This window comes from Colletotrichum higginsianum, chromosome 5, assembly GCF_001672515.1.
Source record: "Colletotrichum higginsianum IMI 349063 chromosome 5, whole genome shotgun sequence".
Lineage (NCBI taxonomy): Eukaryota > Fungi > Ascomycota > Sordariomycetes > Glomerellales > Glomerellaceae > Colletotrichum > Colletotrichum higginsianum.
In genome coordinates this window covers 1,646,626-1,660,539 of record NC_030958.1, presented here as the reverse complement: position 1 = coordinate 1,660,539, position 13,914 = coordinate 1,646,626, and the positions used below count along the sequence as shown (strand labels likewise).

Sequence of the window (13,914 nt, the reverse complement as noted above, 5' to 3'; positions counted from 1 at the left end):
CCAATGGTGACGCGAGACCGTCTCGAGTCAGGCTAGCCGGAACAGGGCTGGCTCTAATTCAAAGAGTCTCACTCCCCCCTGGTGCCAACCAGTCACCCCCTGCACGGCTTTGAGTTTTTGTTCGACTCTGGACTTTCCCCAAGGATCCTCGACTCGGTCCTCCGTGCGCGCCCGCCCAACCTCCGTCACCAGCCGTCAGCCGGTCGCAACTGAAATTCGCACTTTCTTTGTCACATACACACGCACACACGCCACGCCCACCGACATCAACATTCCACACGTCTCGAAAATCTGTCTTTGTGACGGAACGGAGAGACACGCAAAGAATTCTTGCATCGCTTACTTTAGCAGAATCTTTTTGCTCTGTCCAAAATTGGATAGCCAGCTGCTGCGTCTGCTGCATTTGCCGCTAATACGCGCCCACATCTGAGAGGTGCATGACGATTATTTTTCCGACGAGAGCTTTTTCGCGCCGTGAAATCTTCTCTGGTCATCTGGGCTGAGCAAAGCACAGCAAGCAAACAGCCAACGAACGGCTTTGGCCACACCAACCCCCGGGTCTCTCGTATCTTGCAAATCGCCATGCTCCTTTTGCTCCCCCAGACCACAGACTCGACTTACCTTACTCATATCTCTATTGCCTTCTTTTGTTACTCTAGCAGCCAACCATAGCCGGACGCATTTTTGGAGACCTAGCATCCAGCAAAACCACACACAGCGTGTTCAATCCCTTGCCCCCGGCCGCGCTTCCTCCTTCCTGAAGCGCCGCCCTCCTTAGCCTTCCCCTTGGCAGTTACCTTCCATCTCGCAGTCACGGTGGCAGTTGCCCTCAATGAACAATTACTACCCATACGGGTACTCGCCCTACCCGGGTCAGGCGCCTGCGCAACAACAGCAAGAGCCCTACTTCCCAATCATGCCGCCTTTTCCTCCCCAAGTGGCGTCCTACCCTCCGCACACAAACACCTTTGAAGCTCGTCCCCAGCCACCGGATTCATACGACCAAAACCAGACGATGATCCCTGGCCTCGGATACAATCATCTTCAAGGCTTTGGTTGGTCCCAGCCGCAGCCGCAGCCGCAGCCGCAACAGCAACAGCAACAGCAACAGCAACAGCCAGCGGCAGCTCAGATCCCCTTCCAGCAATCGTGGCAGCCTCCGCGCGAGGGGCCTAACCTCATTTCAGCAGCGCAATACTATCAGCCGAATAATGTGCCCAAATCTAAGGCACCCATGGGTTCGGAAACACTCCCTCCCACTGTGCCTAGGGGCCCCGCTAAGCCGACGACCGACGACGCCGAGGAGGGCGAGCTGAGTGATGGCGAACTTGAAGATGTCTACGAACCGCAAGAGACCGTTCGCTCCGGTAGAGACACCCGGGCGACTACGAATGCGACCGCGGAGAATGGCGACAACTCTGTCGGGCGCGCAGCCGCCAGCTGGTACGGCGATCTTAGGGACGGTGGGATGAGGGTTCCCACGGCTGCGGATATTGATGGTATGCACCTCGTAGGACGAATCCGTGTTGGGTCGAAACTGACATGCAAGCAGAACGAGAGCGGACCCGATCCTACTCCCCCCACCTGTCTCCTAACGAAGTCCATTCGCGCACGGCTACAAACGACCAACACAACGACTCTCCTCGAACACAGGCGTTCGGTAGCAAGGCTACCCAGTCTTCCACGGCCCTGGCCGGTCAGCAGTCGGGCAAGAAAGCTTTGGAGGACGCTCGGCAGAGAGCCCAGTCGGCAGTTCTCAGCCTATGGCCCCTTGGTGTCCGTCACCAGGATTATCTTGACGAGGGTATCGACAAAAATGTTGTCAAAGAACTCTTCAACGAGCTGAAACTGGATTCCGGCACTTCCAGCCAGTTCGCCATTCCAGGTCTTTCGGTCACCGCGCAGTTACCAGGACTTTCCCAGTCCTACACTCAGTCCAGCTCTCAGCCCAACAGTGCATCTACCTCGACGGCAACATTGAAACCTACGAACAAAGCGTCACCCACAGTGGCTAAGTCAGCTGGAGAAGAGAGAAAGGATCGGATCGCTCGTTTGTTGGCAGCAAAGAACGCAAAGTCCGCACCTTCGGCTCTCAACAACGGGGCGCCGGCTGCGGGCGCGAGCGACAAGGTGCTTATCCAACAACAGAAGCAGGATGCCCTCCAGAAATCTCGCGAAGCCAGGGCCCAGAAGGCTGCCGAGCGCAAGGGATCTTTGCAGGCTTCCCAGTCAAAGGAAACGTCCCCAGCATCGTCGATTCGAAGACCACCCTCGGCAACCAACATCACATCGGCCGCCCCGTCCACAGCCCAACAAGCTCAGGTTGCTTCCTCTCAGCAATCGACTTCCCAAGTTGCTCCCGTATCGACTATCCCTGGTCTTTTCATGTCTACTCCCCAATCTGCTCCTATCAACAACCAACGGAAACGACCGGTTGCCGCTGACTTTGTGTCCAACTCAAACGTCAACAAGCGGCCCTTCGGCCCCACACGACAAGACGAGCCCTTTGTCATTGATGTCAGCGACGTTTCCGACGATGAAGATGTCGAAATGGAGATAGGATCTCCGACCGACGAGCCAGCGAGCATTCAGCGTACCGACACGCCGTCTCGGAAGACGGCGTCTTTTCGTGACTTCCCTCCGATAAGAGAGGGTATTCCCCAGCGCCAGCTCTCTAGCCCAGCCCCTAGCAATGTCGCTACGCCTCAGTCTGGTATCCTGGGCGCTCAACCGAAGCAGGCGCATCTTGAAGTCATGGACAAACAGATCGAGGCGATGAAGCGAAAGATTGCTTTGGCCGAAGCTCGCGCCAAACTAAAGGCTGTTATGAGCAACCAGGCGGGTGGTCAGAAGTCTAAAGGACAGACGCCAGATGTCGCTGTTGATTCAGACAGTGGTAAGCCGGCTATTCGACGAGTTCAGTCCATGGATGCGTCCAGTGCATCTGATCAGCTTAATGGCCAGGCGTCCCCTGTAATCGCCGAGCCCAGCGGTTCCATGCGTCTGCCCAAGCTGTCAGACAAGCGCGTTGAGGGCGACTCGACCCGCGCTCAAAAGCTCCGCGTGGTCAGCACCAACCTGCCTCTCATCGAGAATCGATTACAGGCGAAGAAGAGCAAGCTTCGTCTCCTTCAGTCACAGATGTCCCGTCTGGAGAAGGAGATTGAACAGGAGATCGCGGAGAAACAGAAGCTGTCAGAGGAGATGGAACAGCTCAACCAGGACTCGGACGAGTCAGAGGAGCCTCAAAACCAGCTCAAGAGCAATTCTGGTTAGTCTTCAGCTCAAACACGTCTTAATTTTTCGGAAGACAACAACTAAACGACGTGTAGTGGATCCAGTTGTCACTCAGACGTCGACAGGGTCCCAGTCCAACGTGCAAAGCCCGTCGGCTGTTGCCACCGCCCCTAAGGATCAGAGTGCCGGTATGATAACTTCAGCCTCTGCTGACGTTGCCGCCGCCGCTCGCCCCTTCCGGTCCCCGTCGACAGATCATGGCGAGAAAGTCCCCACTCCTACACGAGAAGTCGCGGTCACTGGTAAAGCCGCAACAAGCCCCCTTGAAGCCCCCACTTCCACAGACAACCAAGTAACTACTACTGCTGTTGCTGAGGTTCCTGTCGGCCACGTCATCGCGGGTGACGACGAAGAGTCGCAGCCTGCTACGAGTGACGATGCCTCTGATGTTGTCATGGGCGAGTCCGATAGTTCGAGCTCTCTCGAGCAAGACCGAGAGTCGTCCTCGGACGCCTACGAACCCCCTGAGAACGTAGCTCCCGCAGTCGCGACAAAGTCCCCGTCTATCGGACTGGCAGTGGCAGACAGCACCGTCTCGCTGGCCAACAGTGACACTGACTTGCAGCAACCAAGTTCTAGAGCCTCGCCGGTTCCCCAGCAGATATCTGTGGGTGTCAATGAGTCGACTCCCGAGCAGGGAGTTGATGCTGTGAGAGAAGTACACTTCGTTTCACGCCGTATGTGCGCCTCGAGAACTGACTTATTTGACAGGCCCCTCCCGTTGCACAAAGCACGATTGAGCCCTCGTCTGGCGATGGCTTCACCCCTTACGAGAGTCCGCTCCAGTATTTCCGTGCTTACCGATATCATCCCAAATTTGCTGAAACCGTCCCTGGCGGGCTGCGGTCCCTCACCTATAGCAACAGGATCGATCCGAACCTCCCCATCTGCCCGGACGAACTGGCCGGGCGCGACTGTCCTAGGGGTGCTGACTGCATTTACCAGCATTTCGAGTCGATGAAGCTGCCGGGTAGGTCGCCTTCGCCCCGTACGGACTAATGACCACGTCGCATGTTCTCGAAGCATGTTGAGCGCTGACGGTCGCAAACCCCCCACGCTCTAGACGACCAAATCCTCCTCCAGCTGGGCGGTACTACACTCGAAGGGCCCGAAAGGGCACAGTTTAACGATGGATTGCGAAAGCTGCTTCAAGAAATGAGGTCGCAGAACATCAAGGACTTTTCCAGCATTGCACAAGGCATTGTCGACTACCGCAATCGCTTCACTAGCGATCCGTCAAAGATGCTGCCTCTTGGCAACGCTTCGATCTAGGTGACGGAAGAGATTACTGGCCTGGCATGGCCCGTATCTCTCATGATCCGTAATGCCCCCCCGAAAAGCACCTGTCTGAGTACTGAGCTCGTTTCTCTTTCCTTTGGCGTCAGGCAATCGTGTTCATTTCCTTGGTCTTTACACACCACGCACGCCCTCCAGCAAGGGCTTCGGAGCCAGCTAAGGGCCTCCTTGGGCGGCGTTCGCACGATACCCCCTCCTTGTGTTACTTCTACAAGTGATCCAGCCTGACAAGATCAGGAATGAGGCACAGGTATAATGGAAAACGGCAAGTAGGCAAAAGAATAATGAAGTGGAGTGGAGAAGAGCTCACTCTTCACCTGTTGAGATTACTGAGGAATGGCAAAGCTTTGAGTGCTTGCTGTTACCTCGAAAGAGTAGCCCATTCGGCCCCGTCTGGGTCGTCCGTAAACAAATCAAAGCATGTCTTCAAACCTGCGCATCTCACAACCCCGGTGACATGGCGTTCATCCTGTGGATCTCGGTGCAGTATGACATTACTACCAGCCTGTTCAACAGCCCACGTGATTCGTAGACACATGAGGAAAGGCGCTTGTTTTCTCTCCCAGATTCTCCTTGTACGTAGGTGTGGCTGCTATCAGTCAAGTGATGGACCAAACGTCCACACCCCCCCCTTGGGGGGATAGTTGTGGGAGGGACAAGGACGACACCCGCCTTTGGCCACCCGACGAAAACCTAGTCATCATTCGTCGTGCACACACACGCAACTAATATCCAGCTTTTGGAGATGTTAAAAAAAGAGTCCACAAGAGTCTTCCAACAGAAACGAAGCGGCCAACATTTCCTTCGAGGTCGACCGTCTCTATCGGCGGGTCGGTTGGACCTCGTCGTCGTCAACGATGAAGTTCACCAACTTGGGGCCCGGCTCCGCCCTGGGTGGTCTCTCGACAGGCGCCTTGCGCGCCGGCGGCTCGAGTAGCTCCTTGCTGCAGAGCGCCGGATGGAAGGAGTTGAGCGACAGCACGGCGGCGGCGACCATGACGCCCTCAAAGGCGACGAAGAGGTCCTGGCGCGCCATCAGGGGCCCTGTCCAGCCGCCGCTCAGCTCGATGACGCGGAAGACGCAGCGGAAGAAGATGCAGCCGGTGGCGATGGCGAGGGCGGCGAGAAAGGCCTTGAAGCGGCGGGACGCACGCAGGCGCACCATGGCCGGGTGGTTGTCGAGGGCGACGGAGAGGTTGGGCAGGTGGGCGTGGCGGGCGCGAAGGTAGGTGCGCAGAGCGAAGTCGGCGGCGACGATCATGAAGAGGAGCATCGTGAGGACCTGGAAGGCGAGGCCGGCGATCATGACATTTTCGCCGGTGCGCGTCGGCTCGCGGCGGTGGTTGGCGACGGAGGCGAGAGCACCGCCGACGGCCTGGAGAACCAGGGAGACCAGGTCGCAGGGTATGAACTGGGGAGGGACTTTGTCAGTTGCTTTTCCCGCTCTCATTCAGTGAAAGTCCGACAGCGGGCGGTTCATGTAGGAAAAGAAAGGGGGGGGGGCCTTACGATCCTGGTATACCACTCCGGTGGGATCCTCGAGTTATCTGGTCCAAACGCCGTCACGATCCGGCGTAGGCAGAGATAAATACCGGCGGCCAGGAACGCCGGGGCGATGGTGAGAGCGCAGACCTGGATCATGAAGCCGGCCTCCTCCCACTGGTTGTTATAGCTCATGATCCTCCCGACGTACCCGACGATCTCAGTGGTGACGCCCAGGCCCATGGCGATGTTGAACGCCAGGCCGCGGCGGGTGACGGCGTAGGTGGCCACGAAGGCGGTGAGTGAGAGGGCAAAGAGGGTGACAAAGAGGACGTTCGGGACAAGAGCGATACGGTACATGTAGAACGACTGCACCCCCTCGCAGTACACGCTACGCGGTTCCTCGTAGCAGAAGACGGGCATCCATTCGGCGTACTGCGCTGTGATGCTGCTTATGATTTCCTTTGGCGGCGGGTTCGCGAAGGTGTAGCCGTACTCCTCGAGAATGATCTCGAGGTAGTACCTTGCGCTCAACCCGGCCGTCGCCATCTTGGCTCTTGGTGATGTTTGGCCGGTTCTAACGGGTCTTTTCTGAAGTCCGTCCGCCGCGGCAAGTGAGCTGCTGGTGTAAGACTTTGAAAGTACAACCAAGGGGGGCGAAGGTCTAGAAGGAAGCACGTCCAGATATATATCGGTTCTTCCGGAAAAGATTGCTCGCGATGTGGCGGTCGTATCGAAGGGACCGTCGAGTTTATTAAGAGAATCCAGGGGAACATGATCAACAGGGTGCTTGCCGGACATATTGCCAACTGTTGGTTTGCAATGGGGACACATGTTGCACGATAGGCACTTACACCAAGGGCGGGTCAACCTTGTAGGCCGATCCGATACCTTGGGAGACCGTTTGGATTTCGAAGTCAGTCCACAAGAACCCTATCGGCCTTGGTTGCCCCCTGTTCAGCGTTTTTGGCGTTTGTGATCTATTTGGGCTTTTTCGTATGCCAAACGGTCGTGGTGCCATCGAGGTAGTTCGGCCGTGTCATGGCAGGAAATACTACACTCAACTCGATGATTTTGGGCATTGAAGACCCTACAGTGGGCAGTTTTCTCATGTAATTCTACGACGCATTTTGACGCTGCTTTCTAGGTAAGTGAGCATGCGATGTTCGAAAAGTGAGAGCATTCGACGTAAATATCCCAATGAGTGGGACTCTACAAGCCCCGAGCTCTACCAACATATTGGAAAGGTTGGACGACGGCAAGGTAGCTTTCAGACTCGTTCAATCCTGGCTCTCGGATTAGACTAGCACCTCTATGGATGGGTTTTCCATCTTCGTTGGTTGATCTTCGATGGGGGAGTCCCATTGCATGGCCACCACGTGATAAGGGTACAATACTTAGTGGTTGATTCATGGGACGACAAAGATGCGAGCCTACTTATGTATAAAACTGGGCAAAATGCGGCATTGGTCCTCCTGCGATGTGGTGCTCAAGGTAGCCTCTTTGTCGTCGAAGAGACCGCAACCCCCGTTAGTCCTGATATTAAACTCCAGACGGTTTATATTCAGCCTTTCTAATGTTAGGCTGGGAGCATAGAGAGGAGGCATTAGAAGCGGGATGGGCTCAACTGCATTACATGTCTGACCCGTTAGTTAGTAGAATAGAGAAAGAAGCAAGCGCCTGGTACATGTCGCACACAAAAAGCTCAAAATACAAAGGCTCAGGCGTCCGCGTTGATCCATCGGATCGAACCCGCGCCCTACGAAAAACCACATCGTGGTTTTTTGCACCGTGTTAGCCACTCGGCCATGTGACTGGGGATCCCCCAGTGACAAACCTTTCAGAGAAGTCGTCGATAAAGGTATGCGTACATATCACCAGGGGTCGTTCCTTCCATTTCTAGAACGTATGTGGTAGCTCCGGAACCTAAGCGGGGGGGGGTTAGAGGTGCTTCTTGGCTCGAGGTCTTCAGAGACACCGGTCAAGATGCTCATAAAATCCCCGTACGTATCCTGTAGTCAACGGTGATATCTATCGAGTACTGGTGACAGATTTAAGTCCCTTGATGAGCTGTATCTTAATACCGTGGGCCATCCAACAGGGGTATGTATGTCCTTATGCTTTCCACGCATGGCCTTACTCAGGTAGTCGCTCATTTGTTTCCCACATCTTCTGGCGTGTCTTTCGCCGTCATCACTTCCTATTCATGGGTAAAGCCTGGAAACCCCCTCAAAAGGATTATTGCACCGTTCACGATAATGACGATAGGACATCTGAGAAATCCCCCCAAATAGAGCAGCACAGTCGCCATAGAACAGTATATGGCTTACCGTCCATCGCGTACAGGAGACCAGGTTCTGCCTCGGATTAATGGCCTTCGTTGCCGTGAAGACTCTCGAACTTGAATTCTCGTTGCGGAGCCTGACTGTTTCTGCAACGTCGTTGATTTCCTTTAAACACAAAAAGACAGGAATAAACACCAACGTGCCAACGAGGCTGCCATACAATTCCTTAGGCAGTTGACAACGCTCTAGTAATGGGTTCTTATCGAGTATAGTGAGTGTATTAAGGATTTCAAGACGTGCTGCTCAGGCGTTTAGCTTCACATAATATCTTACACCTTCGAGCCGACTTCTATGGCGCGACCGTCACCCGCTTCTTCTTCTTCGCACTCTTGTTCTCATCCACGCCTGTATTCCCCAGCCCCTTGGCATCGATCGCACTCTTGGTTACCACGCCTCCCAGAGCCTTGCTCGTGCCGAGGCTTATTCCTCGGCCCTCGCGCATGCTATCCAGGCTCAGATGGCTTCCTCCACTTCCGCGCCGGACGCCGATGCCCTTGAGCTTGGCCGTGGGTGACTCGCGAGTATCCAGTGAGCTATCTGGCCTCTCTTCTCCCTCGTTCGCACGGCTCTCAGGCCGATCCGGAGACGGCGACGGCGATTCGTCGTCCTGTACCACTTGGGAGTAGGGGGTCCGCATCCTGGTGGTGCCAAACGGCGAGGGAATTGCTGAGGGGCGGTCTCGAGTCTTGTTTTGGGAGACAGGAGTCTCGAGACCGTTTCCGTTGTCGTTGCCGTTGCCGTTGCCGTTGCCATTGTGTCCCTCGTCCACCGTGTTTGAGGACTCACTAACAGAAACATCGCTGCCCTTGTACCCGTGCTTCTTGTAAGCGTTACCGGAGCCCAGCAGACTCTCTTGTCTCGCGAGCTGGTACCGGTCGTATTCCTCCTTCGTATGCAAAGCACCCGTGAAGCTGTCGAGGGCATCAAATACGTGAGGGAAGACCTGGGCGTCAACATCGCGTCCCCACAGAAAGTCAAGATGTTCGTAGTGGGGGATCTCGGTGGCCACGGTCTGGGACGGGAGTTCCTTGAGCATGACCTTGATGTCAACCAGCGAGTCGCTGCCGCCGTACACGAGAACGATGGGCGTCTTAATGTTGCGCGTGGGGTACTTCGCTACCTTGGTGTACTTGCTCGAGGAACTAATCGAGACAGGCGGATGGACGTCGTCGTCGTACATCTGGAAAGACTTATTCCGAATGATTTGGAACCAGTGGACCACACTCTTCGTGCTAGTAAAAGAGTAGAGGTGAGGATACGCGGCGAGCTTTTGGCTGAGGGAGATGTTCTTCGTCTGCCAATTGAATAGAAAGGAAAGGCCCATATCAATGACTCTAACAAAGATGGGCGGGTAAAGAATGGACTGCCACATGGTGGCTGAACTGAGAATGGATCGGCGGCCGAATAGGAGGAACAAGACCTGGGGCGAAGCCTTGATCAAGGCGTCGACGATTCCATTAGAAAGACCGGCGGGAGACATGGCCGGTGCCAAGGCGATGAAGACGTTGACTTGCTGGTTGAGCTTTGGGTGAATGGCAAGGGTAGCGAAGGCCTGCGCAGTCCCCTGAGAGAATCCAATGTACGACAAGCTCTCCTGCTCCGTCGTCTCCAGAATGTAGGCAATGCTGTCTGGGATGTCGTGGAAAGCAAACTCGTCGATGGAGAAATTCCAGAACCCGGGCGACTTGGGCGAGTGGTGTACCGACTTCTTTGAATACTTGTTGCCACGGTTGTTGCCAAGCTTGAATACTGGTCAGCGCTGCGCTTAAACGGTTGCAAGATGGACGACTACCGACCCAAACGTCATAGCCCTGCTCGGCAAGGACAAATGGAAGACACCGCCGCTCGTCGGTCAAGCAGACCCAGACTTCCGAGTTCATAAGAAGACCATGGTGAAGATACAAGACCTTCTTCTTCAAACTTCCCGGCCCGCTGTTGACCTTCTGCCCCTCCTCTCCCTTTTTCCAAGCCAGCCGGTGGAGGCCAAGGAGGTAACCATCTTTGGTTTGCAGCACATGCTCTTCGGCTTCATATCCGTACAGCCGGCAGAGGTCCACAAAGTCGGATGCGTCTCTCACGGACGTTGAGATGGCTGTGCAGCACGCCCGAAGTCAGCTCGATCGCACTGCAGGGGTCTAACGGCCTCGAGGGCACCAACAATTCTTACGCTGCTCCGCACGTTTATGCGCCGGCGTCGAGAATCGGTTAAACAGACGACGAGAAGCTCTGTAGAAGAGCGAGATGAGCGGTGAAGCTGCGGCAGGCCGGGGTTAGCTAGCTAGGACGCCACCGTCAGGAAGAAACGAAGGATTCGTACGTAGAGCCAAGGTCAGGACGCGGATAATGGCCTCGAGTCCAACCAGGAGGAACGACCCCACCAAAGCGACATATTCTACGCTGCACAATGCCATCAGTGCCAGGCCAAGTCTTATCGGCGAGTTGCGCCGCATCAGGGGGGAGCATTTGAGGGAGAGACGAAGAGGGAGGGGGACGAGGGAAGGGCGAGCAGAGCGGGCATTCAGCATCTCTTACATGTTGAGTCGGCCGATGAAAGGGATGGCCATCGTGGTACTCAGTTCAGTTGGAACGAGTTAATCTAAAGAAGAAAAGCGGTGGCGCAACAGGAACGGGGTATGTCTAAGAACGTAGAAGGGGGGAAAACGTCAAGCCATCATCACGACAGCTCAAGTTACGGGTTCCGGATTGGCAATGGCGTGGGCGTCGGCGTGGGCGTAAGCGTGGGCGTCGGCACAAAATAAATATGTCAGCGTAGTTACATGTATCTGGAAGTAGATAAGTAGACGTGATGGACCGTGGAAGAGAGATAAATGGGAGAGAGCGATGTGGGTGGAAGGAAAGTAGGAGGGAGTGATGTCACATGTGAAGATGCCGCAGTGATCTGTGAGCACGAAGCTCCCAAAAAGGTCCAGGTCCAAGGTCACAGCACACACTGGGGGGGAGCTGGGGGAGTGTCTCGGTGTCACACCCACGCCTCATTCAAGTTCCGACCTCCCCCCCCGAATCACGCCAATCACCGATCTGACATTGTGTCAGTGGCAGGGACGCTCGTCGCGTGCGAGCACGCGGTTGGACGATGAGTCTGGATTCTTGAAAGAATGGGGCTCCTTTCTTGAAGGACTGCAGGGGGTGGGGCATCAAATCAATCCTTAGCCGGGCCTCTCTGCCTCTGCGACTCTCGCCTTGCAGAAACAGCTGCAAGAGAGTGGGGTCTCTGGGACTCAATCCCAGCCAATCATAACGGACTCGATTTTTCCTCCGTGCTCATCGCAAACTCGAAGCTCCGACAGCTCCAGAAGTCGCACCACCCACCATCCGCATCTGTGTCCATCCCCCGAGGGAATGCCACAGCACCGTCGTCAGGATGCCTAGCTCTTGCAAAGAACTGCGTATGTCTCCTATTCCCCCAGCCAGCTACTTCGACCACCACGGCTCGTCCCATCGGCATACTGACTTACTCAGGCGAGGCCCTCGCGCAGTGCCTCCAGGAATCCGAGTGCGTAATGGTCCAGCGCAACAGCGCCTCCGACTGCCTCCGCTCGCCCCTCGTCGAGACTCTCCCCACGAAGTGTCAGCAGCTCAAGAAGGGCTTCGGCGAGTGCAAGCGCGGCATGGTCGATATGCGCAAGCGCTTCCGCGGCAACATGCCAGTGAACTACAAGACCATGAACGACGCCGAGGCCGGCAAGGGCTACCAGCTGTACGCCGGACGCCCGGCCTTCGCCGGCGGCAGGGGCGAGACCGACGGCAACGAACCCGCGCCCAGGGATTGGCGCGAGGTTGAGAACGAGCAGTACCGGAAAGAGCAGGAGGCGGCTCAGAAGAAGTAGGGGGGTGGAAACGAGGGCGAGGATGAGGATGAGGACACACAACACTTGTACAGACTATGTATGTGTATGATCTGGAGAGCAGGGCATCGGGAGGCGTCATGGAGTTTTACAAAAATCGTTACTGTCAACCAGATGTATGGACCAAGCCCGCGGTGCATCTTCTGGGTTCTTGCGATGGACATCCCGACTCAATCATGGGACAAAACACACAATTGCATAAGGGGCTAATTCTGAGATCTACCTTGGGAGTAGGGCTTTTCCTAGCCAGTCGGGTTCATGATGAAGAAACGTCTGACCTGGGGACATTTCTATATGACATCGTAGAATCCATCAGCTACGATCGGCCTCAACTGTGTATGCCGACCAGTCGACTGAAACACGGGTGGATGTGAAAGCTCCTACAGCTTTTCGCGGCGCGAACACCGTCTGCAGTGGAGTCAATTCAGGGGTGGGTTGTGTATGCCTAATTTCAAGAAAGCTCTTGGGTTCAGCGCTCGCGACTTGGGATATTTTCTCGGACGGCTTACAATCCAATGTAATGACCCCCGCACCAGTCTTGCTTAATCTGTCAACTTTGTCTTTCGTCCCTTCAACGCTGATACCAGGGAATAACTCAACATTGCCAATTTCGTATCTTCAACATGACGGTTTCCAGCCAGTATAACGTACGAGTCATACATTGCCCCCTCCCCTGCACCTGATGAGTGGGTTTGAACAACGCCGAAAGCTGCCGCTGCCTGTGTTCTTGGTAATAGGTGTGCTTTCGGATGCCATCGAAACGCTACTCTGGAAACAGACTACTATACCGATTTTACTTAGACTGGCTGTAAGGTTCTCATGAAGTGTTATATTCTAAGCACAGTGTATTGACTGCGTTTCACGGAAATCCAATGCGAAGCAGCAGCCGGCCGTGTCGACCTCTTCTGGAAGATAGCACAGGCAGCCAAACATTGCTTGCTCGATGTATGTTCGTATGTCGCAAAAAGATCGAAGAGAAACCGATCCATCATCCAATACAACGGGAACATGCAGCCGGAATCGGAACGAAATTTGGCTTGGGCTTATATTCAGCATCTAAGCCCCTACAACGTTATCGACATGCCAGTAGCATCCATAACAATTCCCCAGTCTCTAGTGACGGGAATCAATGCTCCCTAGCTACACAATTTATTCCGTTTTGCTCATATTAGTCTGGTTGGTCGATGTTCCCATGTGACACAGGAACATGTGAATCCCCCGCACCGACGAAAAGGTCCAGACTCAGCAAGGGACCCTCCACGCAGTTTCGGACCACATCAAATTCTCCTTCCAGAAGACTGAAGAATGGTGACGTAGGCCATCCCAAGCGCTTCACAGGGCGTGCCCAACTCTCGGCGTTATGATGGGCTGACATGGAAGAATAAGAAGAAAAAAAAGAAGAAAAATTAGAAAGAAGGAAAAAGATGCCCCACTCCCGTTGCATCAACTCTCCTTCTTTAACCGACCGTTTTCTTGCGAAGAGATAAGGCGCAGCGAGTCGGAATAAGTTACGCATTCTCAAACCTGTATCCTTATCTCGACGAAGAGACTAGGCCCCCGGCGAGGCGAGCGGGACTTGAGAGGACGGAACGAGAGAAAAGTAAAGGTAATGGCGTTGTTTGCTTCCG

General features: G+C 54.9%; 4 protein-coding genes across 4 annotated transcripts; 2 read left to right on the top strand and 2 right to left on the bottom strand.

Annotated features, from left to right (window-relative positions):
• Positions 1-832: 832 nt before the first annotated feature.
• On the top strand, positions 833-4,569 carry CH63R_07439 (uncharacterized protein; the record flags this gene model as incomplete). The annotated part of the gene is made up of 5 exons (XM_018302414.1): positions 833-1,499; positions 1,553-3,271; positions 3,333-3,946; positions 4,009-4,267; positions 4,361-4,569. 5 exons carry the CDS (start codon positions 833-835, stop codon positions 4,567-4,569), a joined length of 3,468 nt encoding a protein of 1,155 aa, XP_018157192.1.
• Positions 4,570-5,413: 844 nt separating this feature from the next.
• CH63R_07438 (RTA1 like protein) lies at positions 5,414-6,624 on the bottom strand (the record flags this gene model as incomplete). The annotated part of the gene is made up of 2 exons (XM_018302413.1): positions 5,414-6,004; positions 6,103-6,624. 2 exons carry the CDS (start codon positions 6,622-6,624, stop codon positions 5,414-5,416), a joined length of 1,113 nt encoding a protein of 370 aa, XP_018157191.1.
• Positions 6,625-8,709: 2,085 nt separating this feature from the next.
• Positions 8,710-10,984, bottom strand: CH63R_07437 (Ab-hydrolase associated lipase region; the record flags this gene model as incomplete). The annotated part of the gene is made up of 4 exons (XM_018302412.1): positions 8,710-10,161; positions 10,217-10,512; positions 10,738-10,817; positions 10,953-10,984. The coding sequence occupies 4 exons, from the start codon at positions 10,982-10,984 to the stop codon at positions 8,710-8,712; spliced, it is 1,860 nt and encodes a 619-aa protein (XP_018157190.1).
• Positions 10,985-11,802: 818 nt separating this feature from the next.
• On the top strand, positions 11,803-12,268 carry CH63R_07436 (Cytochrome c oxidase assembly protein; the record flags this gene model as incomplete). The annotated part of the gene is made up of 2 exons (XM_018302411.1): positions 11,803-11,827; positions 11,901-12,268. The coding sequence occupies 2 exons, from the start codon at positions 11,803-11,805 to the stop codon at positions 12,266-12,268; spliced, it is 393 nt and encodes a 130-aa protein (XP_018157189.1).
• Positions 12,269-13,914: the final 1,646 nt, after the last annotated feature.